The sequence below is a fragment of the Condylura cristata genome, unplaced genomic scaffold (genome assembly GCF_000260355.1).
Source record: "Condylura cristata isolate star-nosed mole 26May11 unplaced genomic scaffold, ConCri1.0 scaffold00008, whole genome shotgun sequence".
NCBI lineage: Eukaryota > Metazoa > Chordata > Mammalia > Eulipotyphla > Talpidae > Condylura > Condylura cristata.
Genome location: NW_004567109.1, coordinates 31623287 through 31648718, shown reverse-complemented (window position 1 = coordinate 31648718; position 25432 = coordinate 31623287). Strand labels below are relative to the sequence as shown.

The 25432-nt window shown below is 43.7% G+C and overlaps 1 protein-coding gene across 1 annotated transcript in view; it reads left to right on the top strand.

Moving 5' to 3' along the window:
* The window catches only part of PPAP2B (phosphatidic acid phosphatase type 2B), an 80385-nt gene that overhangs the window by 19414 nt on the left and 35539 nt on the right, over positions 1-25432 (top strand). The window contains exon 2 of the mRNA XM_004679044.2: positions 23307-23464. Coding sequence (XP_004679101.1) covers positions 23307-23464 — 158 coding nt within the window. The remainder of the gene's footprint in view (positions 1-23306; positions 23465-25432) is intronic.

The window sequence follows — 25432 nt, the reverse complement described above, 5'->3', positions numbered from 1 at the left end:
AAAACATCCCTTCAAACAGTGGCTGGGATGATTCTGCAGATCACATCCTGGCCCCCTCTGTCAGTAATCTGCAAAGCCCCTTACACCTTCACACAACATAACAGAGCATAGTAATGTATTCTTACAATAAAAAACTTCCTAAAACAGGAGTGAATGTGTTAAAAAAGGGAATAAGCCTTTCTTTCCAGCCACCAAATTCCATTCCCCAGCAGCATCTGTTGTTAACAGCCTGTAGTTTGTACCAGCCTTACTGGGAATGTACAGGTATCCTCACAGGCACCCACCTTCTTCCTTATTGGCCCTAAGACACACCACATAGAGGTCTGCTCATGCCTCTGTCTTGCTGGGAAAAGTGTCCACCCACTGTTCCTTGGCTTTTAGTAAAGATTATCCATTCTCAAGGCCGGTGTTTGTCCACCCTAGTCCCCCCCTACTCCAACCTTTGGGTACTTTTACCTCTTCAAGTCATTCCTGCTCTGGCACTAATGAACCTTCAACAAATCACATTCCTTTGGCCTATTTTCCTAACCCAGGTGATAGGGCAGTCAGATTAGATGGTCTTTAAGATCTGCTCAGGTCATCAGATATAAAAATCTCCTTACCCAAAAGAAGTTGTAATTTATTAAAAAAAAAAAAAAAAAAAAAAACAAACCCTCCTTACCCAGGACAGTTCTTTACAGTTGGAGTCTTGACCCTGTTGAATTGCTGAATCCTGCATTAGAAGAGAGGTTTCAACATTTGAAGAGAGATCAGGTGGGTCACTGTCTGTTTGCATAATTTGAGCTTACAATCAGAAGTTTAAGAGGCAGTGGGGCACAATGGAGAGAAGTCACACAGTTGACTCAAGTCTTTGTTCCATCATTTGCTAGCTTAAACCTGAGGCAAGGGTGGTAGCTTCTTTGATCCTGTTTTCTCATCTGTAAAATGGGGCAGTGATTCCTATCTTAAGATAGGAACCGTATCTGACAGGTCATAGGCATTTCCACCTTCATCTCTGCCCCCTAGCAACTTTTTGTGGCAACTGTTCCTGTCATTGATAATTGTCAAGCTTCAGAACAAATAGTTGCATGAGAGCATTGTGGCTTGTGTCCTATACAAAGGATGGATCCCATGCTGTTTACCTGATCTTTGGAAAGTCTCCTGGAGAGCTTCCAGGGAACTCCAAGGTGGCTGCACAGATGTGTTTGCTGCAGGAAGGTGCTTTCCAGTTGGGAGAAAACATGTTGGAAATTTGTCTTTAATACATTCCAGTGTTCTGAGGCAAAACTTGCCTGCAAGATTGAGCAAAGCATATTAACCAATATCATTTAAAGTTGATTAAAACTATCATCTTAATTAAATACAAGCTAACAAGAAGTTCTCAGTCTTTTGGTAGCAATTAAAGACTAAAGAGTCAATTTGAAGTTGTTTTTGCAACTCTTAAAATAATACTCCCTCTCTACCCCTCCCATGAAAAGAGTTTCTTAGTTATAGACATGCCCTCACATTGAGGTTTTTGAAAGCTGTTAGGACCACAAACCTGCTGGCAAAGCCTTCTGCTGCCAAGGCATCAGAGTTCTCAAAAGCAAGAGGGTTCAAGCTCAGGATACGCTGATTTGGAAAGAGAGCCCAAACAAAGGGCCTTTTGAGGCAGGAAACTGGGCTTTGGCTTCAGCACAGAGCGATGTGGGATTGGAAAAGCGCCCTGGGACTTGCTGAGGAGAGGAGGGACTAGGAGATGGATGAAGGAAGTATAAAGTTTCTCCATACAGTGAAAGTTTATTTCAAAACCCTCGAAAGTTAGTTTCAGAAGCTATCTTTCCTCTGTCACTTGAGTCAGCATACCTATAAAATGTGGACTTAACATTATGTGTTTTTGAGCAGAAAAGGGAAACGACTCCCAAAAGTCTCCATTGTCCTAACTATTCCAGCAAAGATGTCTGAGCTGAAGACCAGTGGGTTTCTTGCATGACCCGAAGCAACCACATGCGTTAATTCTTTCATTCACTCACTCAATCATGCTACATTTACTGGTCACCTGCTTTATGCTCGGTTGATGTCGCCAAGAAGCTGAAAGATATAATTCCTACACAAGGGATTCAAAATCTAGTTGACTAAAAGTTGAAGATTTGAAGTGAAGGGGATCTCTTTCTCAATAAGTACTTGCCACTATATTTATATGCCTCTCATCCATCCAAACCAAATTTTGTATTTGACCTTCACTGAAGTGAAATCTTCTACTAGTTCCCCTCATAGATGGTTTAAATAACAACAAAATGGCCAACAGAAGGTGTGTGGAAGGGGCATTTGGATGAGAGCTATAGGCAAGGGCAAATACTTGATGATGTAACTCAAGGAGAGAAAATAAATTTTGGTGGATTCTGTTTTGATCTCTTCTCTCCACCCCCCACATTCTTAATGTTATCTATCTAAATTTCATATATTAACAAAATTTTCATGACCAGAAAAGATCCACTTTCTTTCAAATGTTTGGCAAGATTGAGAAGAGAATATAGAACAGTAGTAATATAGACAATAAGTATAGAGGGTAATAAATAAAGGTTTGTGTAGGATCCCGATAGAGAAATCTGTAGCAGAGATGTGATCTTTTTACTTTTAATGTTTAACTAGAGGTCTGGTACATACAATATGTTCAGTAAAAATGGAAGAGACACGGGACTATGGTGGTGGCACAGGGGTGATTTGGTGATGGGAAACCCGTGGGGATTACAATTGAGATGAAAAAAAAAAAGTGCAAAATGATGTAAAAATAAATTTTTTAATAAAAAAAAAATGGAAGAGAATTTTAAAACCCAAGTCATTTTTGATATTACTGTAAAAACTGTAGTCTTTTTTTCTAATTGGTAAATTTGTGTGTTTTTTTTAATAATATAGTAGTTTATTTTTACATTATTTTGTACTTTTTTTTTCCATCTCAATTGTAATCCCCGTGGGTTTCCCATCACTGAGTCACCTGTGTGCCATCACCATAGTTCCGTGCACTTCCCTGCCCCCCCCTCCATTTTTGATCCCACTCCCCACTCCACCCCCACAAAATGTCTCTGGTATATGACTGTTCATTATTCTTATTATTTTCTCGCCTGGTCCATTATACTCCTGCTATGAGCGAAACCGTCAGGTACTTTTCTTTTTCTTTCTGGCTTATCTCACTAAGCATGATCTTTTCCAGCTCCACCTAAGTTGCTGCAAAAGACATGTGTTTCTTTTTTTTGGTTGCTGAGTAATATTCCATTGTGTCTATGTACCACATCTTTTTAATCCAGTCATCTACTTTTGGGCATTTGGGCTGCTTCCATGGTTTTCCAATTGTAAATAAAGCAGCAATAAACATGGGGGTGCAGGTATCTGGTATCTTTTTGAATTAGTGTTTTTGTGTCTTTTGGGTAGATACCTAGGAGTGGGATTGCTTGGTCGTAAGGAAGCTCCATGTTAAGCAGTTTGAGGAACCACCGAACAGTTTTCCATTGTGGTTGTACTAGTTTGCCTTCCCACCAGCAGTGCAGGAGAGTTCCTTTTTCTCCACATCCTCGCCATTGTTGCTAGTTGTTTGAGATGTGCCATTCTCACTGGGGTGAGGTGGTATCTCATTGTGGTTTTAATTTGCATCTCCCTTATTACGAGAGATGTTGAACATTTTTTCATATGCTTGTTGGCCATCTGCAATTCCTCTTTGCAGAAGTGTCTTTTTAGCTCTTCTGCCCACTTTTTGATGGGGTTGTTTACTTTATTTTTGTTGATTTTCACCAGTTCTCCGTATATTTTTGTGATCAATCCTTTATCACTGGTTTTATGTGAGAAGATTTTTTCCCAATTAGTGGGCTGTCTGTTTTTTGTAATGCCTCTTTTGCTGTGCAGAAGCTCTTTAACTTGATGTAGTCCCATCTATTTATCCTTGCCTTCACGATCGTTGCATTGGGTGCTCTGTCTTTAAAGATGTCGCTGAAGTGTATGTCGTGTAGTGTTTGGCCCATCTTTGCTTCCAGGTATTTTATGGTTTCCTCTAGGTCTTTAATCCACTTTGAGTTGATTTTTATATATGGAGTGAGGTAGTGATCTAGTTTCATTTTTTTGAATGTAGCTTCCCAGTGTAAATCTGTTTTTTATTGTCAATGTTTTCAACACTGCCATGCAAAATTTAGGGAAAAGGGGTGGGAGAAACCACTTATATAGACACTGTTACCACTTGGCAGTGTTTCCTCAGTCATTTTTACTTAGTTTATTTTCAGTTTTTAGATATACACACATATTATCATTGTCGGTGTTACTAGTATTGTTGTAATTAATTTTATCTTAACTAAATGACCCTTTACTGCCAATCAGAATTTAGCCAACCATTCCATCACACATAGGTTTCTTTTTAACTCTCTTTCACTTTCCTGTGTCCTGCTACCAGAGATTAAAACTCTCTGGGGTAGATACTAGCAGCCTCTTTTGCAACAGCTGCTGTATTTAACAGCGTACCTCTGACTGGGTGGCTTAAAGGGAATAGCTTCCTCTCTTAACTCTGGAGACTAGTAGTCAAGGAGATGCTTGAGGGTGGAGGGGGAGAGCTCTTCCTGCCTCCCTCCTTGGCATACCGGTTCCACATTCTGAGGTCACCCTCCTTGTTGGCCTGCCTGCCTGTTGCCGCTGTCTTCAGATACCCCCTTTTAATAAGGCCCTTTCAAATCTGACCCCATCCTAATGACCTCATTGTAACTTGATTACCTTTGTAAAGGCCCCATCTTCAAATAACATCATACTCTGAGGTACTGGGGATAGAATTTAAACTTAGGAATTGTGGTGGTGGTGGTGGTGGTGGTAGTGGTGGTGGGAGGCATATTTCAATACAGAGGTCCACCTACTAATGCAAGGAAGTTGAGGCCTCAGCCAAGTAGTTTGGGATTGAAATTAAGGCCTATGTAACTTTGAAATGTTACATTTTCATCACATCCTGTTTTTGAACCATGAATTGAAAATACCATGAACAAACAAAGGTCTTTCCTTGATCCGAATTTAATTAGTGTGAGACAATGTTTGATGGTTATTAAGTGCTCACTTGAACTGAGTTTGACCAGAAACCTGTATGGTCATGTTATTTAAATACAAGATTAAGTATAGCACAGTATGCTTAGTTAAAACTTTTTATTGCTTTGAAGCATTTGCTAAGCCTGTTGCACAGATTGTTCCATTCTTATTTGAGGGTTATAGGGGAGATGGTGACTTGGAGGCTCCTGGAAATCTCAATAATTCCCTGGTAATTAGATCATATTCCATAGCAAAACCAGTTGTTATTAGATATTGGTCCTCTATTTCGCTCACGCTTATTAAATAGATTTCTTTCACTTTTTGGTTTTCCTTCTCCTATATAAATGACTATGGCAAGCTTCACACACACACACACACACACACACACACACACACAGAGAGAGAGAGAGAGAGAGAGAAGAGACAAACAGTTCTGTGGACAGGCTAGAACCAGTATAATCATAACCAGCAACTGGAGCTGTTGCGCAGAAGAGGTTGTGTGGTGCCTGTACAACCTTCTCCATTACAAAGTAATGCAAATGGCAGTGACCTTAGCTTTAGCTTCAGCTGAAATGGAGACTTGTGAGTAGTCTCCTCTGGAGTAGAGCAGGACATCAATACCCATGTTCACTTTTCACCGTGTGCCCTTGGGCAAGTCACCACTCTCCCTTAGTTTCCACACATGAATACAAAATAAACAATTCGACCTCTCTGAAAGGATTGCAGGTGTGATGTCTGAGATAGCTCCAAAATTCAGGGGTAGATTTGAGAGGACAAGTAGGTATCCATAAAAGGAAGCCGAGTTGATCATGACTTATGAACTGTTGAAGTTCCTTGACTAGAACTATTGTTCTGTGTAAAGAACTATACTGTGCTTCTACTTTATGCTTGAAATATTCCAAAAGAAAATGTCCAAATACTTTAAAAAAAGATTTGAACTGTGATCAATGCCTGTTCCCCATAAATGTATACTTTGTTTATTGTAGCTGCTTAATACATACTTATTGGATAAAAGTGAATGACCAAAAAGTGGACAGATACTACCATGGTGCAGAAACGACGTTATTTTTCTTTACTGGAAAATAATCATGCATTGAAAAATATTGGTATTAAAAGAAACTCAAACTCTGTATACACTGTTGCTCTTGCCTGCTTACAGGAAAGGAAGAACTGTCACTTGGCAACAAGTCGCTGCCCTGATGTATCTCTCAGCATTCTGATGTAGTTTCTGTAGATGTGTTTGGAGAGTGGGCTCCTTGGGTTCACTCTGAGAAAGGTTTCACCAGAGGCTCCCCTTTCAGTGTCACGTGGCAAGTTTTCCAGTCGAATTTCTCTATAAGACAGAGACGTTGGTTGCATCTAAAGAGCACGCTTATTAGGAAAAGGGACAAAAAAGGGAAGGACTCTTGCATAGACACAAGCAGGCAGAAAGAGCTGCGCCGAAACAGACAGGTTTGCTGAGAGAGGCCTGCATGGTCACAGGCGGCCTTAGGAGAGCGGCCTCTGCTGAGGGAGGCCCGGCATGGTAGAGGTCACGGTAGAGGTCACGGCAGGCAGGAGGCTGCTGCCCCGTGGAGGGACAGAGCTGGTGAAAAGAGGCACCTGCATAGTCATAGGTGGGCAGAGGACTGCTGCCCAGGGCCAGTGCAGAGACTGCCCTGATACAGTCTTTTTCTCTTTAGGAAGGGCTCTGTCCTTTGTGGAGTGGCCTGTTTGCTCCTGATTTTGGATACTATGTGGAAGGGACCTGAGATTCCGCAATGGTCTAATCTCTATATCTTTTCCCTCAGGTCTGTGCTCCAGACACTCCCTACAGCAGTCTGATAACTGGCTTGGGCCTTATGCCTCCTGATAAAGGCTCCTTATGCTGGAGCCTAAGGATCTTGATCTCTATGGCTGGGTTAATGGTCATGTTAATCCCCTCTGCCTCCCTCCCCCCACCTTGTGTGAGTCAGGTTTTAATCTTGTGATGCCCTCTTTAGGTTTTCTGTTCTTTCCCCCATCAATTTTAATGTACCTTGTAGAGATGTATCTTGTAGAAGAGACTGTGATTAACTTTAGCTTCCATGAATTTGAATGCACTTGATATGTGGTTCTGTATCTCTAACCTTCACAGAAACCCTTCATACTGACTGTACTTATTCCAGCTTAACATGGTCTGGAGAGGTTAGCAGCTTGCCAAAGCCACAGCACTAAAAAGAGACAGCTCCAAGCTGTAGATGCAAACCATTTGACTCCAAAGCTTGTGCTTTTCCTGACTACCCATATTGTCAGTCATTCTCTCATTCAAATCTCATGAAAAAGCTAATGACGCAGTGACTGTTTTGTACATATTTCATGACTACATGTGAAGTATACAGTGGATTCTTTTTAATGGATCAAGATAACACCTGTCTCTCCTTCCTATAGACTATCACTCCATATTGACCAAAGGAGCTTTTATTGAGCATCTTCTGTGCACTGGGCATTGTGTGAAGCATCTTTGAAGCATCTTCGCATACATCATTGTGAGAGGGTAACCAACTTATTTAAGGAGGAGAGTAGGACCCAGTTGTGTCTGACCCCAGTTCACATTCTTAGGGTGCCACCCTGCCTCTCTGCTTCATTGCCAACAGATTGCTTATCTCCTGTGGTTGTTCAGTTCTAACCTAGCTATATGTTTTAAGATAACCTGAGAGTCTGAAGAGGGAGACCACAGTAGTCAGTCTCAGGGAGGTGTTGGAAGAGGAGGGAAACAACCCCAGGTTCTCCTGGAGAGCCAGCAGTGTTTATTTGAGTTGTGCTGTCCAGGACCAGCTTGGCGTCATGGCTGTGAGAGGCCTTAATGCATCTTATTCACACTTGATGGGGATGTGTCTACAAAATGCAGATGACTGTTCCTTGGGAAACTGGTGGGTCACACCTCAATGAGCAGGGAGCTTTGTGTATAAAGCTGCTGTGCTGTGGACCATCTTCCACATGGCTGCCAGAGCGATCTTTCTAAAATACAGCCTGGCCACGTCACTGTCTACACCGGACACATTCCATTAGTTTAAGTCTCTGCTGTGTAGCCAGTGCTATGTGGAAGCTAAATAAAAAATATTGTCTCTGCTGACGAGGAAATCGGTCTGGTTTGAAAGCCACACATAAGTAACCATGTTAGAGCTGGTGAGAGATCATTTCGACCAGCTTGTCTTATAGAGTGTTCTGGAGAATGCTAGTTCTCCTGGGTAGTACAACTCCCTATTGAAACTCAACAGTGAGCTTTGATGAAGGCCCCAAGGAGGAAAGCTCTAGGTTGAAAACACTTGGGGGAACCAAATAATCCGTCTTCGTTTCTGATAGATAAGGCGGCTCAGCCAGAAAAGGGTCTAAGGAATCTAGTCACGGGCTCCCCAAGACCGCAGCCTTTCTGCTGCGTGAAAGAACAAAGCACCCCCCTAATTTGACTCCCCACTCTCAGTTTCTGTCTCTAAACCAGGTGGTCCTCAGGCATTTGTTTTCTCCTATATTATGACCATTCCATTTCTCAGGCTTTTCCTCTTCTTCTGTGATAGCCTCTGATGTTTGGCACCTGAATGAATGTTTCATTTTTGGAGATGTTCAGGGAAGGATACTGGAAAGCTAAATCTGACAGCCAGGCAGAGGAGAAGGTGTGAGAACTGCAGGTTTGAGTTCTTACAGGACCCCTACACAGGAAAGACTGAATTTTGCTACCTCTCCCACATCCACACTTCCCAGACAGGGAATTCTTTGAGGGTAGGAACCCTGTTTCACTCATCTCAGTATTTCTTGTCCTCAGAGTATAGTAAGTGCTCAATAAAATTTCTGATACTTGCTGTGGTTTAAAACTGCGTTTTGTGGTGTGGGCATATGTAAATTACATTTTATGCCTATTGTACATCAATTTCTTTAAAAGGTCTTTGCATTCAAAAATGAAATTGTTTTTCAGTTTAGAGCTGTGATTTCCAAATTACCTCAGCATAGCACTACCTGATGATCTTGTGAAGAATGAGAATTCTCAGGCCCTCACCCTGGAAATCCTGAGTTACTGAGTAGGTCTGAGCCTGGAGTGTATTCTGTAAGTGCCCCTGTGGATTTTGATGAACTGCCAAATCTGAGACTACTACCCAGAGGATAGCCTTGCCCAGTCCCCAGGTTTACCCTTAAAGATTGACCGGAACATAAATACTCATTGTCAAACCTGGAACTTTGAGATAGTGTGCCTAGGCGTACCAGAGGGATGTGCTGGGCGTGCCAGGCCAGCATTCGGGGGGACTGATTGACAGGGAGGAGGGAGAAATGAGGTGCAAGCCTAATTAGACCTGCTCCCCAGTTCTCAAACCTGCAGCTCTCAGCCTCCTGCTAATTGGCAGTCCCTTAATAGATTAGGACTTGGCATCAGGTTTGCATGTTATTATAAACCACACACAGAAAAACCCAGTGGCCGAGGAACTCCTGCCAAGCCCAGGCCTGGGTTTTTGTGAGGCTTTTGAAGTGCATTGGTCTTTCAGTATTTTGTATAGTTAGTGTACTGAAAGGCATCAAACCATTCCTTTGGATGGGATTTGTGAAGGGCGAGTTTGTTGAATAATTAATTCCCCAAGACCATTCTGTCATCTTGATGGACAAAGCAGGAGACCACATATGCAGTTTTGCTCTCAATGCTACTTGCAGCCTGATAGGAGAGATTATTTCTCACGCATCCTGTCCTATTCTTGGGAATCCTTCCTCCTCCCTTCCTGCTTTTGGAGAGAAGGAAGAAACATTGCCTGCTACTGACTCGGCTCTTGAACACAGTATCTCAGGACCCCAGCGCTCCCCCTGCAGGCCCGAAGGCCTCTTTTGCCTTTTGCCGGCCGGGGTTGGTGGCTGAGAATGTATTTGTCTCGTGGTACATGCCACATGTGGCAGACATAGGGAAGGGCTCATACCTGAGCTTGTTCATTCCAAACTGTCACCAGACCAAACCAAATCCACAAAAAGCATTTTTGATTTTTCTTGGTGCGCTGTTGATGAATGTGTGCTGTGAACCGGGTTTCTGCGTGTTTACATCCTGTGCAGGGGATACCTGTTTGCTCCCGCGGATAATATGTGTACTGTAAGTGACCCCTCCCCCTCCAATTATATCCAGGCCTCAACTCCGAGGTGAGGCTGCCCATTACACAGGGCCGCATTGTGCGAGGCCTGGAAAGCCTGGGTGAACGTGGCTCTGTGAGTGTGTGAGGACCTGTTCCAGGCTGCCAAAGGCACAGTCAAGGATTCCTCGGGCCTTCGGGCCTCCTCTTGTCTGCCCAATTAGGTTCCAGTTGGGGATCCTTCCATTTCTTTCCAAGTCCATTTCCACAAAGGGAGAGCTGTCCTGGAGGCTGAGATTTTTTTTTCATGAAAATCTTCCATTTTTTTTTTCAGACAAACATACCAGGCAGTTCTCATGGCAATACCATGGTGAGGGGGAATAATGTTATTTGGCATTTTGCCCCTAAAAATGTGTGTGTGGGGGGGGTGGTGAGGTGGGTGGAGGAAGATGTGCACAGAGAACAATCTCCGCTTTGTCATTTACTGCGATGGGGGGGGCGGGGTCATGGGGGAGAGGGGTGCAGAGAACGCCTGAGGCCCCCTTGGGTTTCTATTCCCTCTTCTCCCCCTCTGCCTGATCACACTTCTTGAGAGGTTGTAAAGGGGAAGTTGGGGAGTTTTTATGTTTTTATTTGGAAGGACTCTAGACATTCTGTCCCTCTGAGAGAAGCTGGCTCCTTGCTGCTTCACAAGGATTAAGGGCCTGGCTTCCAGAACCACTGAAGAAATATCCCAGGAACTACCCTTGACTCTCAACAGCTGAAAAATGCATCACAAGAGCAGTGGCTTCCTGGAGAGTTTTGGCAAAAAGAGCTTCCCTCTGGAACAATAGGGTTCCTATAGCAAACCTCCCAGGAGTTACTTATTGCAGCCAGTTCCCTTATGTGTTTCTGAATGCCCACATTTTGTTTTCCCCAGCCTGTTGTGGGAAGGAATGGGGTTGCAAGAACAACTGAGGGGGGCCCTGGAGCAAGTGGGTTTCTGTCAACAAGGGGCCAGCCAGTATATGGAAGCGCCCCTTCTTGTGACCTGTCAGTCGCACCTAAAGAGAGGAAATCGGGACCTAGGAAAGCCAGCCAGACCCAGCCAGGCTTCTCTGCTGCTCTGCCACCTTGCGTCTGCTCTTCAGTTTTGGCTCTCATTGCATACTTGGAAAGGACACTGGGAGGAATAAACAAGGCCCAGTTCTAAAGCACCTAGAATAATGCTAAGTTTATTGCAATAGCTAATGTTAACTTCTACCTTTCTCCACCTCCACCACATCTTTGTCCATACCTGCTGCTTGGGCAGAGTCGAGAGCTGCCAATCATTAATTCAGGTTCTAGCTGTAGGTCTGTTGATGTCTGCAGATGCTTTATAAAGGAGCAGCTGGGAGGGCTTTGCATAGTCCTTGGCACAAAGTTAAAAGGTGGTGGTGTGCCCTTCAGTTATGCAGCCACACAAGTGTGCAATAGGTGAAGCCCATGTGCTTGTGAGGATGCCGTGGAAATCAGGCCTTCAGTTTGTTTACAAAACACTGCACTCCTTGGATAAAGATGTGAACTCTGAAAACTGGAGAGTATTATTGGATACCTGTACAAACACTGCTTTCATTTTGCACATGAAGATGTAGAGTCTGAAAGAGCAGAAAGTGAGTTACATAGTTACTGGCAGAGCTAACACTGGTGCAGGGAGGTTGTTATTATCCACTAGTACTGGTTAGTATTTGTGTTTTAAGGTCATTGTGAGTGGGGAGAAAGCCTCCCTAATATGCCCACATTGCTTGTGTTGTCTGTCTTAGAGATATGAGATGTTGCTTCACAGACCAAAAATTGGTGTTGAAATCATTTTACTCTCCAGGAGGCTGGGTGAGCTGATCCAGGTCAGACTGCTTGAGACTCTTTCTTACGCAGCAGGTGAAAAGGTGACTGACAAGCTGGCTAGAACAGATGCATAGGGTCAAGTGACCCCAAAATACCTGTGTGGCTTTCACTTTTTTCAGTTTATAGTAATCCCCATGATGGTTAAATTAGAACCTCTCTTTTCACTTAGTTTGACATTTCTCTTGCAGTAAATACTTCTAACAGTTGGCCATTACTTCTTATCATTTTTGGGATTTGTGTTTGTATTTCAGATGGCTCCCTCGACCTACTTTTCTCATTTTTCCCTCAGTAGTAAAATTTTGTAGGGGTTAAGAGTAGAACACTGCAGGAAATTTTGTTAACTTTGGGGGACATAGGGAGGTACTTAACTAGTTCTGGACTCTTCTTTATAGCCTTAAGTGTGTCACAGGCATCCAGATGACAGCAAAGAATCTTTGAAATGTATTTACCTGCCAGGTGTCAATAAACTGGTATTGCACGCCTGCTGGTTGACGCCTGCTGGTTGACGGTCAGTGTGAAGGGCATCCCTCTGCTCCCTCCACATTCTAGAAATGTCTCTGGACGTTCCTGTCACGTCACCTCATGTCACCTGAAGGTAGTTGTCCCCAAAGTATGACCACATCTTAGTAATTTCTGTGGCCCATACTTCTCATAGCAAATAGTCTCCTCCTTCAAAGCAGCCTTTTTCTCCTTTCTTGCCACCCAGTGCAATTTGGAAAACTCAGTGGGACAGGAAGCAAGCCTCAGATGTTTGGGAAAGAAGTTTGACTTGTACTTTAATCAGGTGTTTTATAATACTATTCACTCCCTGGATACTTCTAAAATAAAAAATGTAGTCTCTCAGGACAGCACATCAAGAGGAAATAAACTACAAATTAAAAAGTGATTAGTGAGCATTTAGGCAGGAGGTCAAAGGGACTATTTTGGTCTTCAAACTTTTCAGCTTTCAGGGGCCTTGTATTCAGTTACAAAATTACATCCCTGAATTATTTGTGCAGGTGGCAGCTGTCAGATTTGAAGAAGGTTTCTGTGTTTTACAAAAGGAACATTGACAGGGCTGGGAACAGGGAGTGTGCTCCGGGGTGAGGGTGGCCTTATCTGCTGCACACTGAGATTGCTCCAGTCTTGCTCAACAGTCTCTGTCTGAGCCGACACAGCCCTGTCCAGGTCAGCCTGGCTACCTTCTGGAAGAAACCAGTCAGGCCAGTGAACTGGCATCATGTAAACAGCTGGATAGTAGATTTTCAAGACTGGGAGGGAAGAGGACTAATCTTTCAAAATGACCTACTACCAGGCGATATATCATCTGCACAGCTCTTTAAAAAGGGTATTGGCATCCTCTTTCTACAGCGGGAGCACAAAGAAATCGGGCAGCTCTCTGAATGTGGCATAGATTATATAAGTGGCAAAACTGGTTTTCAAACCCACAGGTCTCAGTTGGTTCTGTGTTATTTTATTTATTTATTTTTTTCGATTTGTGCTCTTTTTTCACTGGAGCTTTCTTTGTGGCAGAGATTCCCCAGAGAATCTCAGCAAATGGGCTTCGGGTATGCTGAAAGTGATCTTACCCCGTGGACAGCTGGACAGGGTGGGGCAGGGCAGCTGAGCAGCTTGGCAGCAGCAGCCTCCTTGGTGTGCCCAGGAGTGCCCTGCAGAGTCTTTTCTGACTATGTCACCAGGTCAACAAGGCTGGAAAACTGAAGATTATTAAGGTTTTTAAAGATCAGTCCAAATACTCATCTGAGACTTGAAGCTGGTTCGGTTCCCCTTAATGTAATTTCTGATGGAATCGTCTATTTTTCAAGTTACTTTGAGGGATTGCATTGGGAAGACAGGGTTGAGGTATCAGAGAGATTGGATTAAAAAATAGAAAGCGGGCCCTCCCTGGTGACGCAGGGGGTTAAAGCATAGCACTAAGAAGCTAAATCCACTTCAGCATGAGTTGGATCCCCACCCCAGAGTTGACCCACATGGTGCAGCAGACCTCTCCTGACTTGTCCGCTGCTCCCCTCAGCAATGTACTTCATCGATCCGCCTGTTCTGCTCCCCTCTCTGTCTCTGGTGAATCCTCTCACCACCCCTGCACCTCTGGTCTATTCCCCAGTTCTGTATGAACAAATAAATAAATCTTTAAAAAAAATTAGGAAGGAAAAAAAGGGCCCACAGGTCATGGGGTGTATGGGCTGGATTCAGATCTTCTGTGTTTTCATTTGTTTCCTGTATATTTATTCAACACACATTTGTTGAGAACCCATTAAGTGCCAAGGCATTATTCCTTGTGCTAGGGATGCAGAGATGAGTATGAAATTACAAAGCTAGAGTAGTCTCTGTTCCCATCTATTAAATGGGGAGTAGCTGATATTTAAGATAGCTCCAAAATTTTATCATCCTATTCCTGAACTATACCTAACTCCCTGTAGAGTAAACTTGTAATACCAGCCAATACCTGATGAGTATTAATTTTTTAATTTCCTTCTCACTTGTCTTTTACTCTTTAGAATGAGTTTCTATCAGAAGGACACTGTTTTCCTTTTACTTTCATAACTTTACTTAAAAGAATAAACTTCTCTGGGATGCCCACTTAGTATTACATAGAGGTGTGCAAGTTGAATCCATTTCTTTATTCTAAAGTGTAACGGTGTAATTTATGAACTCACGTTGTTTAACTGGCAAATAAGGCATATTCGTTCTGGCCCTAGCGTCAGCCTCATGGAGTGAACTTGCGAAGGATTTTGTAGTTCCACACACACTGGCTTCATATCCTCAGTCTTTTTACTAACTGTGAGACACTGGGTAAATCACTTTGCTGCTGAGCCTTGGTTCTCTTTATCTAAAATCCAAATACTATGAACTGCCTTCCAGTGGTGACCTGACACAGCCTTTGGATTTATAATTGAAAACATGGCGAAGAGGCACAGTATTTGGCCAAGAGTGAGGCATAGGCAAGAATGCACGTTCATAGCCACAGCCACAACACATGTGTGTCATGTGGCTGACTGTGGACATCACTATTGAGCCACGAGTTAGTTCCTTCTGTTTTTATGATTTCATTCAAAGACCCCATATTCTGTAGAGCAGAGATAGAATCCCAAAAGTCTCCCAGGGCTGGGCGGTTAACACGAATGACAGAAGCAGGACAATTTTAGGACGACTCATATTACTTGCTGAATGAGATTGCAGTTGACATGCGACCTTGGTGTCAGGGAAACCATGGGACAGGGTGGCACCTTAGAGAAGGTGTGTGGCCACAGTTACTACTGCCTTTACTGCCGCGGGGTGTGAGAGCTGGCTTAAGCAGCTGAAAATCTGGATCCAGTGAGACCTCCCCTTAGTAAATGTTAACGAGTAATTAAAAAAATTTTGAACACTAGGTGGGCCAAACAGAGCATCTCTGCAGGCCAGATTTGGCCTTGGGCTGTTGATGTTCACCCTTGACCTAGAACTTGGACTGTGTATCTTGATGGGATGGCCTCAGATGCCTACGAGCACCAATTGTTCTCACAGGGCCACCGTAATGCTTCATCTCTTTATTTTTGGCACTGCAGCTGGCTGCAGTCTTCCCTTGGACTATCTCGAACTTTGGCCGTTCCAAGGTTCTGATGTCCTGCCAGTCCACATGTTTATTTTACTGGCTTGTGAACCCGGTGCTTTGTGTACACCTGGGCAGCGTGGCTTGGATGGAATCATGCCTGCTGACAAATGTATGTTTAGCTGTCAGAAAAATAAAAAGAAATGCTTACTTTTGCCCTTGTTACAGATTTATCTCCTATTCAGCCTCGAGAATGCATGGCAGGGTGCCTGTTGTGATATTTCTTCTCTGCATCAGGGTGTCAGCCCTGCTAACCACTGTCAAAATCCATCTGTTTACACAATCCCAAGAAGTCCCTGGAATTATAGGATTTTATGAGCAGGCTTTTTCTCTTGGGATCAGGTTGCATGTGGGAAGTGACTGGCAGGCACTTGACTGCTCCAGTGAGCTTTGACACAACTCTGATCGTATGTTTCCCAGCTTAAAAGCTTTCAGTGGCTTCCTGTCACACACAGAAGCAAGAACTAACATTCACAGAGCTAGGCAATTACAGGACATCTTATAAACTGTGTCGCGGTTCTCAGTCTGTATGTTGGGAACTGTTGAAGAGAGTCCTATTGTATGATGATGAAAATGAAGTTCGAAGAGGTAAAGTGACTTATTCAAGGTCAAACAGTCAACCTGACAGTAGGTCGAAGTGGGATGTGAAATCCTGTCTGCATGATTCCAAAGTTCAAGTGTAAATTGGAAAAATGAATTCTGTCAGAGTGGGTTATGGCTCGCTGAATCCTTGGTAGAAGAGCTACTTGTCTTGAAGGATGAATAGGCACTTGCCAGTGGCACTTCAACCTGGACATTACTTCCTAGAGTTTTGAGAAAGATCAAATAATGTGATTATTTACACAAGAGCTGTAAAAACCCTTGCTTGTGATTTTTCTTGTGTCTTAGTTCTAGGTGGCAGGATTGCAAATGAACATGTTTGGGTCATTAGGAGACAGAGTAGGTGAGTGACTGAATCTGTCTAGGTCCACAGCAACACTCAGGGAGCTTGCTTTTTTACCCTGGCTCAAGGTCATTGTACACTTTCCAGAGCTTTGTAGTTTTGCTAATATTATGAGGCATGGTTCATGTGTACTTAGCAGGAACAGCTAACTTACCTCATCTCAGAGTGAACTTAAGAGTCACAGTATTTTATCATTTATCCCAATTATGCCTCTTATCAGCAGAGTCGAAACAGGTAAATTATAATCCCTTTGATCCTTGGGCAATAATTAATTTAGGGGATTGTTTTGAGAGTTAAATCAGTTGACGTATGCAAAGCTCCCAGCACACATAATAAGTGCCCAGTGAATGCAAATTTACTTTTGTGGTTATTTAAAAAAGGAATCAAAAAGAGGAGTGAGGTCTTGGGAGGTGATGCAGTTTTCCTTGGGGTAGAGGAATTGTAAGACCTGTTGGTTCTGGTAGTGTGTAACACTAGAAAAAATAACCTCCTTTGTGAAATATGAGTGAGAGGTCTGGAGCTTCTCACTGGAAGATGTGAATCATGACTCCTGGGCATTTTGTTTTTTAGTTCCTGATGGTTGGTGGTTGTAGCAACTTGGAAAACCCAAGTGAAAGACAAAGAATTTTGAGCTTGGGGGGCTTACAGGTTAAAATGACTGATACTAATTAAAAAAAAAAGAAGTTTGCATTTCAAGAAAAAGGCAAGCTAATGTTCTATTTCACACCCACAATCAGACGACAGACTCACTTCTCTGTCAAGGAGCCCAAGTCTTTGCAGAGACAGAGCACCCCAAAACAGTGTGAAAGCTAGTTCATCACTGTGTCTGGCAGCACTAACATAGCTCCTGATACTCTGACATTGTTGTACCTACTTGTGGAACTGCACTAAAGACCCCTGGATGTAGGGGTCAGAAGACTCCGGCACCAGGACTCCATCTGCTAATGATGTCTTCATTCCTCTCCTGTAGATGCCTTCAGTTCTGACAGTCTTCTTTTTGCATAGAAAGGATATGACATTTCCAGTCCTGAAGAATGAGCATTTGTCAAGGGAACCTCCAGCCCCAGAACATTGCATGTTCACACCAGCCAACAGCAAGTGTTTTTCATGGCAGCCCATTTCAAAGGTGGAGAAACGCCTTCATAGTAAACTTAGTTTTGTCTCATCTGGATTCTGTCCAATCTAAAAATCTGGACAAATATTATAAACTGAAGAAAGTTTGCTCACTTCTAAGACCAGTAGCAATTAATTACTTTAAATAGAAACCCTGTCACTTACAAGCAACATAAATATTTGTATTTTGAGCCTCTAAGTAGTAGCTGGGTTGACCATACTGGCCTTAAGTGATTAAAAAAAAAAATCAGTTGGTCATATTTTAACAGGCAATACATTTGTAAAGAAAGAGAAGGCCAGGTCATGGAGTAAGAAAACACGTGGCAAAAGAAAGAGCTGGGTTCAAATCCCAGTGTGTAATCAATTCACTTGAGAACCTTGACCAAGTTGTAGTTTTGGCCTCTGTTTTCTTCTGGGTACCAATAAAAATAATAACATCTAACTCTTTAAATGGAGATTAATGGAGATTAAGATACATTATTTTCTAAACAGAGTCTAGCCTCCCTGAAAGCAGGAGCTCAGCGTTCCACCTTCTGTATTTCTGGCATCCCATCCAGATTGCCTTAGGTTGCCCTGAAGGTCAAGTTGAGTAACCATTCTGAGCCTCCATGTTTCCATCTGTAAAGTAAACAGGACACTAAAGGGAGCAGGACCCTATACTGCAGGGTACAAAGATGTATGAATGTATAAATTCCCATTACAGAGCTCTGAGAGCTTCCTGGTTGGGGCTGTTGTGCTATGCTTCATACCTCTAACTTTTGCTGGCTACCTGTACATATAATACCCAGTATTCTCCTGTAGATAAATGTGCTGGCTTTCTTTTGATATAAGTTTAATTATTACTCTCACAGATACTGTACTTTGCTTATTTTAAAGTAATTACAGATTAGGGGAAGCAGACAGTTGGGCATTTCTGGGAAATGCACTTGAAGAACTTGGACCTGGGGAAGCCCCTTCTGAAGCTCTGATGACCATGATGCAAAAGTGCAAGGATCTCTTATTCACCCCCACTCTTTCCTCCTCTCACCAAAGGCTTTCTAAAAATCATTTGGCAAGCAGGAGGCTGTGTTTAATTTTGTGCAAATGTGAAGCTGTGGCTGGAAGGAGCAGGCTTTAGGGCTGGGTCACTTTGCTAACACTTCCCACATGACTTTATCAATGGGTGGGCCACGAAAACTTATCCTGTGTTTTTTTACACCCACCCCCAACTGCCCAACCTGCTCAAGTGTTAGTTTTTCAAAGCCCAAGAAGTTTCAAAGGCCTGAACCCAACACAGAGGCCTTTCTTCATGCTTTGATTTTCTGCCCATTAAGTGTTTGTCAGTGAGTTCGTATTTCGCCTCCTCTGCAGCCTACACATCCCAAAAGGTCCCTGGAGGTATAGGAAGTTAATTGATCCTTGATTAAAAGGAGAAACGTTTGAATCTGGGGACAGGCTCGCCATATGAGAGAGAGAGAGAGAGTGGGAGAGGGTGTGTGTATGGCTGTTGGTTCTGCTTTGTGCAAAGCTTGTAATGTACCTCTCATTATAGATAAACCTAAATTCCAGAATAGTCCCTTTAGTGTTTTCATTGAATTAGATAGGAGCACGTGTGTGGTACACCTGAAAGTTCAATGAACATTATTAACCAGCACTGTTACTTGACTGTTCCTAACAAAGTAATTTTTTCTTCAAAGGCCACAAGATTTTGCTGAGCTTCAATTAATTGAGTTATACTCTCGGGGCTTTCTTCTCTTTTGGGTGACTCACTTACCTAAGAAAGCACCCAAGAATCAGATCATTTGATTGCCATCCAGCTCCACCATTTACTTATAGTGACTAGTAAGTCACTTTAATCCCTTTGAACCTGAGGGTGACTTACCATGTAAGTTCTTAATGACTGTTTCTCCCATTAGCCTTGAAGGTTGGGTCCAACCTGCTTCAGCCCAGTAGCACAGTCAGTGCCAGATTGTCAGTGTATGTGGGGACCATCAACCCAGTCTTTGCACATCATCATTGTAGTAAATGCTACAGTTACCAGTATTCTTTTCTGTTTTTCTCTTTCTTCCTTCTGAGGTCTCCCTGTAGACCAGCTGTGCAGCAGTATAAAACTGCCTTCTCACATGACCATCGGTCATCTGAGACTGCCTTATTGGAATCCCTCCACTCCTGGGGGTTTTCATGAATATACTTAGCCCTTGGCCCCAGGAATCTCCAGCTCACATGAGGGTCTGCTCAAGCTGCCCACCCCCTGGGGACTTAGTCCATGCCCTGGCTGAGCCCAGTACAGCCATCAAACTCAGTCAGCAGACTGGAAATAGTTCAGTGCAGTTTTTTTGTTTGTTTGTTTGTTTGTTTACTTTCTTACAATGCCTTGCACCTCTTAAAAAAGATATTGTGATGTTTTCACCCTTAGATTCCCAGTAGCAGGTGCTGGGGATATTCTTGAAACAAAATAATGGGGGACCACAGTGGTTGATAATAAAGATGGTGCCAGTGTTGGGGATGGAGACACTGCTTGGGGAAAACAAAACAAAACAAAACAAAAACAGCCTCCTCTCTGTCCTGGAGAGGCAAGCCATGGTGTTTTGTATGTTGAGGACTAGTTGCCCCATGGGGGTAAATGTTTATGCTTTATTCCCATCAACTGAAGGGAATCTGAGGTTATTCTCTTCCTGGAGCAAAGTCAAGATTTGACTGGCATCACCCCCAATAACACCACAAGTTGGTAGGGGAGACAGAAAAAGCCATTGGGTTTTCTAAATGCTATCTCCACGCTTTTCAAGAAAATAAACAGAACATATTCAACTCCAACTTCTGGTCTCTTTGTGGTCATCATCCACATAATCGGAACCGGAAAGGCCCAAGCCTGAGGCAAGGAAGGAAGAAAAGGCACTTGGATGACCCCCAGGTTAGGAGATGGCATAGGGACTGATGAGACAATCTTTTTTCCTAGCCATCTCTGCGGGACTTTCCCCTCCTTCCTTTCTACATTTCCTGCGTGTCCACAGTGTGTGCCCGGGGTCTTTGCTGACAGTACTCAGTGCTGTTGCCTGGTTTCTTTCAACGAAAGCAACTTCCTGTACTGACTTTATTCAATTTTCTGTGTCTTCCCTTCCTTGATTGTGAGCTTCTTGGGGACAGGGATTCTGTCATCTTTGTTCGCTGGTTCCTAGTATGCATGAATCAGACTCAATAAATATTGTCAGATAATGAATGCATAACTACGGTAACTTACTACCACCTCAGCAACCCCAAAGCTAGATTTCATCCTTCCCAGTAAGCCGATGAGAGGGAGATTTGGGAGCTGTGACATCACTTGCTCAAGTAGTAGGGAGCAGGGTTGAGATCATTAACCTAGTTCCGGCTAACTCCACAGCTCTTTTATATGTGTTTTATTGTCCTTAGAAACATATGTTTTACAGGCCTATCATGTGAACACTATTAAAAATAGAAGCCGGGGGCCTGCGCGTGTACCACAAATGTAAGGAACTTGGGGTCTGTTCCCTTCCTGAGTTTATTAGCAACGCCTTGGCTCCCAGGCACCACAGAGGCGGTGGCCGGGCTCCGACACCAAGCTGAATGTTTTTATCACGATGTGTGGAACTTTAAAAGTGGACTATTAATATCATACTGCTGGCTTCTCAGCTACATTTCATAGCCAACTTGGCCACATTTCAAAATGTTTCGGCGGTGGAATGATGGTGCGCGGGACTTTCTCTCCCAGCCTCCATCCCAAGATCACTGACCTAGTCCCCTCGTTCCTAAGACGGGACATTTACTCACTGCCTCCCTGCACCACTTTGCACCACTGCAGAGACAGAACTTCAAGAGCTAATGGTTATTGCCTTGCAGGGCCTCTGTTTACTTTGAGAAGGTCAGGCACAATGCCTGGTGTGTTGCTGTTCTTTCTTTTCAAAGCGCCAGTATGAATTTGATAAAGTAAATTGTTGTTCTAGCAGGAAGCAGTTAGGGGTCACAAAATAAATAGCCGTAGAATTCAAATAAATCCAGAGAATAAAACCAAATAAATCCATGTGTGTATGCACAGTGATACATAAATATACTTTTTAGAAAGTGAGCATTTTTATCGCTGCCGGTCTGGACCAAAGTAATTGAAAAATTGTGGAGTTCATGGTACATTTTTTAAAGAGGCGGTCGGAGGCTCCGAGCAACGTGACATGAATTTAATTTTTTTTTTGAAAATCGCAAAAATGGAATTTTATCTTTTAAACAACTGCTTATCTTGGGATTTTTCAGCTAATGAAATTCACATTTGGATGAAACCAATTTGCAAAGTTAAATTAGGGATTTAGGCATTTTGGGGATGGACTAAGGCTCTGAATGGGCTAAATAAATATTTTGAGTCTCTGGTTTCCACTTGAGCTATGGTAGTGCTAAAATGATGCTTTAAAATGACCTTTCGGCTTGGTTGGAAGATTCAATGCAAAAACGGATATAAAATACTTGCATGGTGTTGGTGCACAACCCTGGTGACTTAACATTACTGAGAGTTGTTTTGGGTTAGTACCCTCCTGGTTTTAACATTTAGTGGTTCACCTTTTCTTCATGAGCTGGCATTGGATTTGGTATTAAGCTTGGGTGGGAGGAGGGAGGAAGCAGGTCTGCCAGTCTCGGTGAAGAGCAGGAACTGAGCTGGGGTCTCTGGTATATTTAGAGGGTACATCCGGTGCAGGTGGCAGACCATGAGTCTGGACAAGGGAGGTCAGGTCATGGGACCCCATGGGCATACTTGTAGACATACCTTTCCCTGTGTAGTGGGGTGCCACTGGAGAAATGCAAGGTAGTGACATGCTCATGGTCAGAAAGTAAACTGACAAGGACGCAAGGATGCTTGGGAAGCAGTGAAGGCCAGGAGGCTGGTTTGGAGGCTACTGTAATGTCAGGAGATAGTGGGGGCCTTCACTCGTTGCTTCAGGGTAATGGGACACTTTTCCTGGCAGGTGATGGAACTCATTTGCCATGACCTTTAAGGCAGTGGCATTTGAGCAGGCCACTGATAAAACAGAAGCAGCTGCAGGAGCTCCTGGTGCTCCGAGATGCCCTTGGGCTCCATTCCAGGTCTGTAGGCAGCACTGGCCTTGCTCGGCTCTGCTCAGTCTTGTCAGTGATTCTTGGAGCAGTGAAACAAAGTTAGTGAAAATAGCATTGAGTGAGCAACTACTATACTCCAGTCACAGCGCTAGACATTTTATATGCTTTGATCACCTTCAGTCATCACCTCAACTCACTTGAGGGGAAACTGAGGCTCAGGAAAATGGAGTGAGAACGCGAGGTCACTGTGCTAGGAGGTGGTGCGTCTGGGATTCCAGTTTAGGCGACCTGACTCTCAGGCCTTCACTGCATCCATGGCAGAACTCTGGCTGAGTGTCGTGCAGGAAAGTGAACAGGGAGACGTAATGGACATCTTTAAGTTTGGGGCACTGTTAGCTTTCTAGCAGCGTCTTCTTGTATGGAGAAGCTGCTGCCCTGGCTCTTCCCCTGCCTCCCTCTGACCTCCTGGGCAAGATCTTCTGAGGGGTGATGATGGCAGGGATGGGCTGCACGCAGCGAGAATTCCTTGTAGGCTATAGATGACTGCAGGCACAAGAAAGTACTGTCACACCAGGGTTGTTGCTTGGGTGTGTGTGTGGGGGGGTCCTTGCTGTACTTCTTTGGCCTCCTTTCCTTGCATTGATGTCTCCCCCTTTGTCTTGTTTCTTTCTGTTATATGTGATGGTTCCGTCTTGACCAGCGGGCCTGCCCTTCATCATCATCGAGACCAGCACCATCAAGCCTTATGAGCGAGGGTTTTACTGCAATGATGAGAGCATCAAGTATCCACTGAAAACCGGGGAAACGATAAATGATGCTGTGCTCTGTGCCGTGGGGATCGTCATCGCCATCCTCGCGGTAAGTGCCAGGCTACTGGCTCAGCCTGTCTGACTTTCCCTCCCCAGAGCCTGCGTTCTGAGCCCCAGAGGAAGAAGATAGGTGCTTTCAGTGCGCTTTTCAGAGCAAGGCCATGCTGATGTGATAGTGGGGAGGCTGAGGTCTGGCTTATTGAGTTCTCTCTCCCAGTCACTGTGGTATCAGAGTGGAAATAAGATAGGACTTGGAATTCAGAGATCTGGGTTCCAGACCTGGCCCTCCCTCCACTGATGAACCTTATAACTCGAGGACCAAGGATGACCATACTGCTTCGCAGCACTACAGGGAAGAGAAAAAGAGATTATGAATACGGAACCACCTTGCGAACTTGGAACTGCTGAGTATCCTCATGCAGGTGTAAAGTTCAGATTACATCCATGTCTTCCTTTAAAGGATGAAGTCCATGTTAAGAAAGCAAAATGTGTCATTGACTTTGGCAAGGTCCAGAATTATTCTGTGCAATGGAGCCTCGTGGAAATTGGGGTTAGCCTAGCTGGACCCCCCTTCGAAGTTTACTGCCCTGTTTTAGATGCATCCATTTGGGGCACGGGAGGGGAGCAGTAATTGAGGGTAATCCGGTCTTGTAATTTGTGACTCATTATTTTCACAGCTGTCCATTCCATACCTCCAGCATTTCTCAGTTTGCTCTTTGCCCTTTAACTTGAGCCATGTAGGTAAAAGGGATAGACATCGTGTTCACCAAGACCATATATTATTTCTCACCAATCCTTAAGTTACCTTTGTATTTGCCATCATCTAGAAACCAGGACCTTTATTAGCATGGCAGAAGAGAGGAAGTTAAAATTAAGGAGCACTAAATAACAACATTCCCATTGTACAGATGGAGAATCAGAGACTCAAAGGGGTTAAATGATATTTTTAAAGTCTACAGCTAGTAAAAGCTGGGGTTCAAGCCTACACCTGGCTTCTTTCAAGTGTTCTTTCCATCTTGCAGACTTGACTTCAGATTGGCAGTTGCCTTCCTGGCCCCGTGACCTGCTCCAGGCGATAGGCAATTGGCTAATCTTGCCTGCTCCAGATCAAACGCGAGCTGCTGATGGCACAGGAGCCACCTTCCATGAAGTTTTTCTTTTGACTTCCCCACTCTGGGGGTTAGTTGTAAACTCTGAGACCCCCTCTTTGTTTTTTAATAGCATCATAAACCAGGCACACAATCAACAGTTTGAAAATGGGGAGGGAGAGGGAGGCTAGTAGAATTCTTTCCAACCTTTTAAAGATAAACAAGCCATTTGGCAACTAGGGTCATTTCTTAAAGGTGGACTAAGGATCTTTGTGCTCAGAAACTGAGAAGTAATAAGATCTGGTTTTAGATATATTTTTAATTTTTACTTCTAATTGACAGTGGGGTTGAACACACTAGGAATGACTTTGCCTAGGAAAGATGTTTAGACTGGAAGGCAAATAATTGCACAGTATCTTATGCTAATAGGTTTGAACAGGTGTTTTTGTCTTCTTCCACTGTTAACTGGAGGATCAGGTAATTGAATGGTTTGGGGAAACCTGGGAGTGGCTTAGATAAGAATAGCACAGGGATGGGCATGTCACTGTTTCTTGTGCCCTCCACCTGGGCGTATTCCCAGCTTGCTGGTGGGCTGCTCTCAGACACTGTGCAACTGCCTGGCCACTGCTCGGACTCTTCAGAAGAAGACCACTGCTTGACTCTGTGGGTTAGATGGTTCGCTGGTTTCCTGCTCTCCTTTTCTCATCTGTAAAATGAGAGTGATGCTTGAAATCACAATGAGAATAAAATGCTGTCATTCTTGGGAATGTACTTTGTACCAGTAGTCTAGATGGGTTTGTGTCTTTTAGATAGGCAAGGACCTATTTTTCTGACCTGGTCTCAAGAAGGGCAGAGGAAAGTGCTAGTGTGGCTTCTTTAAAGTCCATGTTTCTCTTCCGTTCTCAACAAAACTCCTGGTCAGCAGCTCT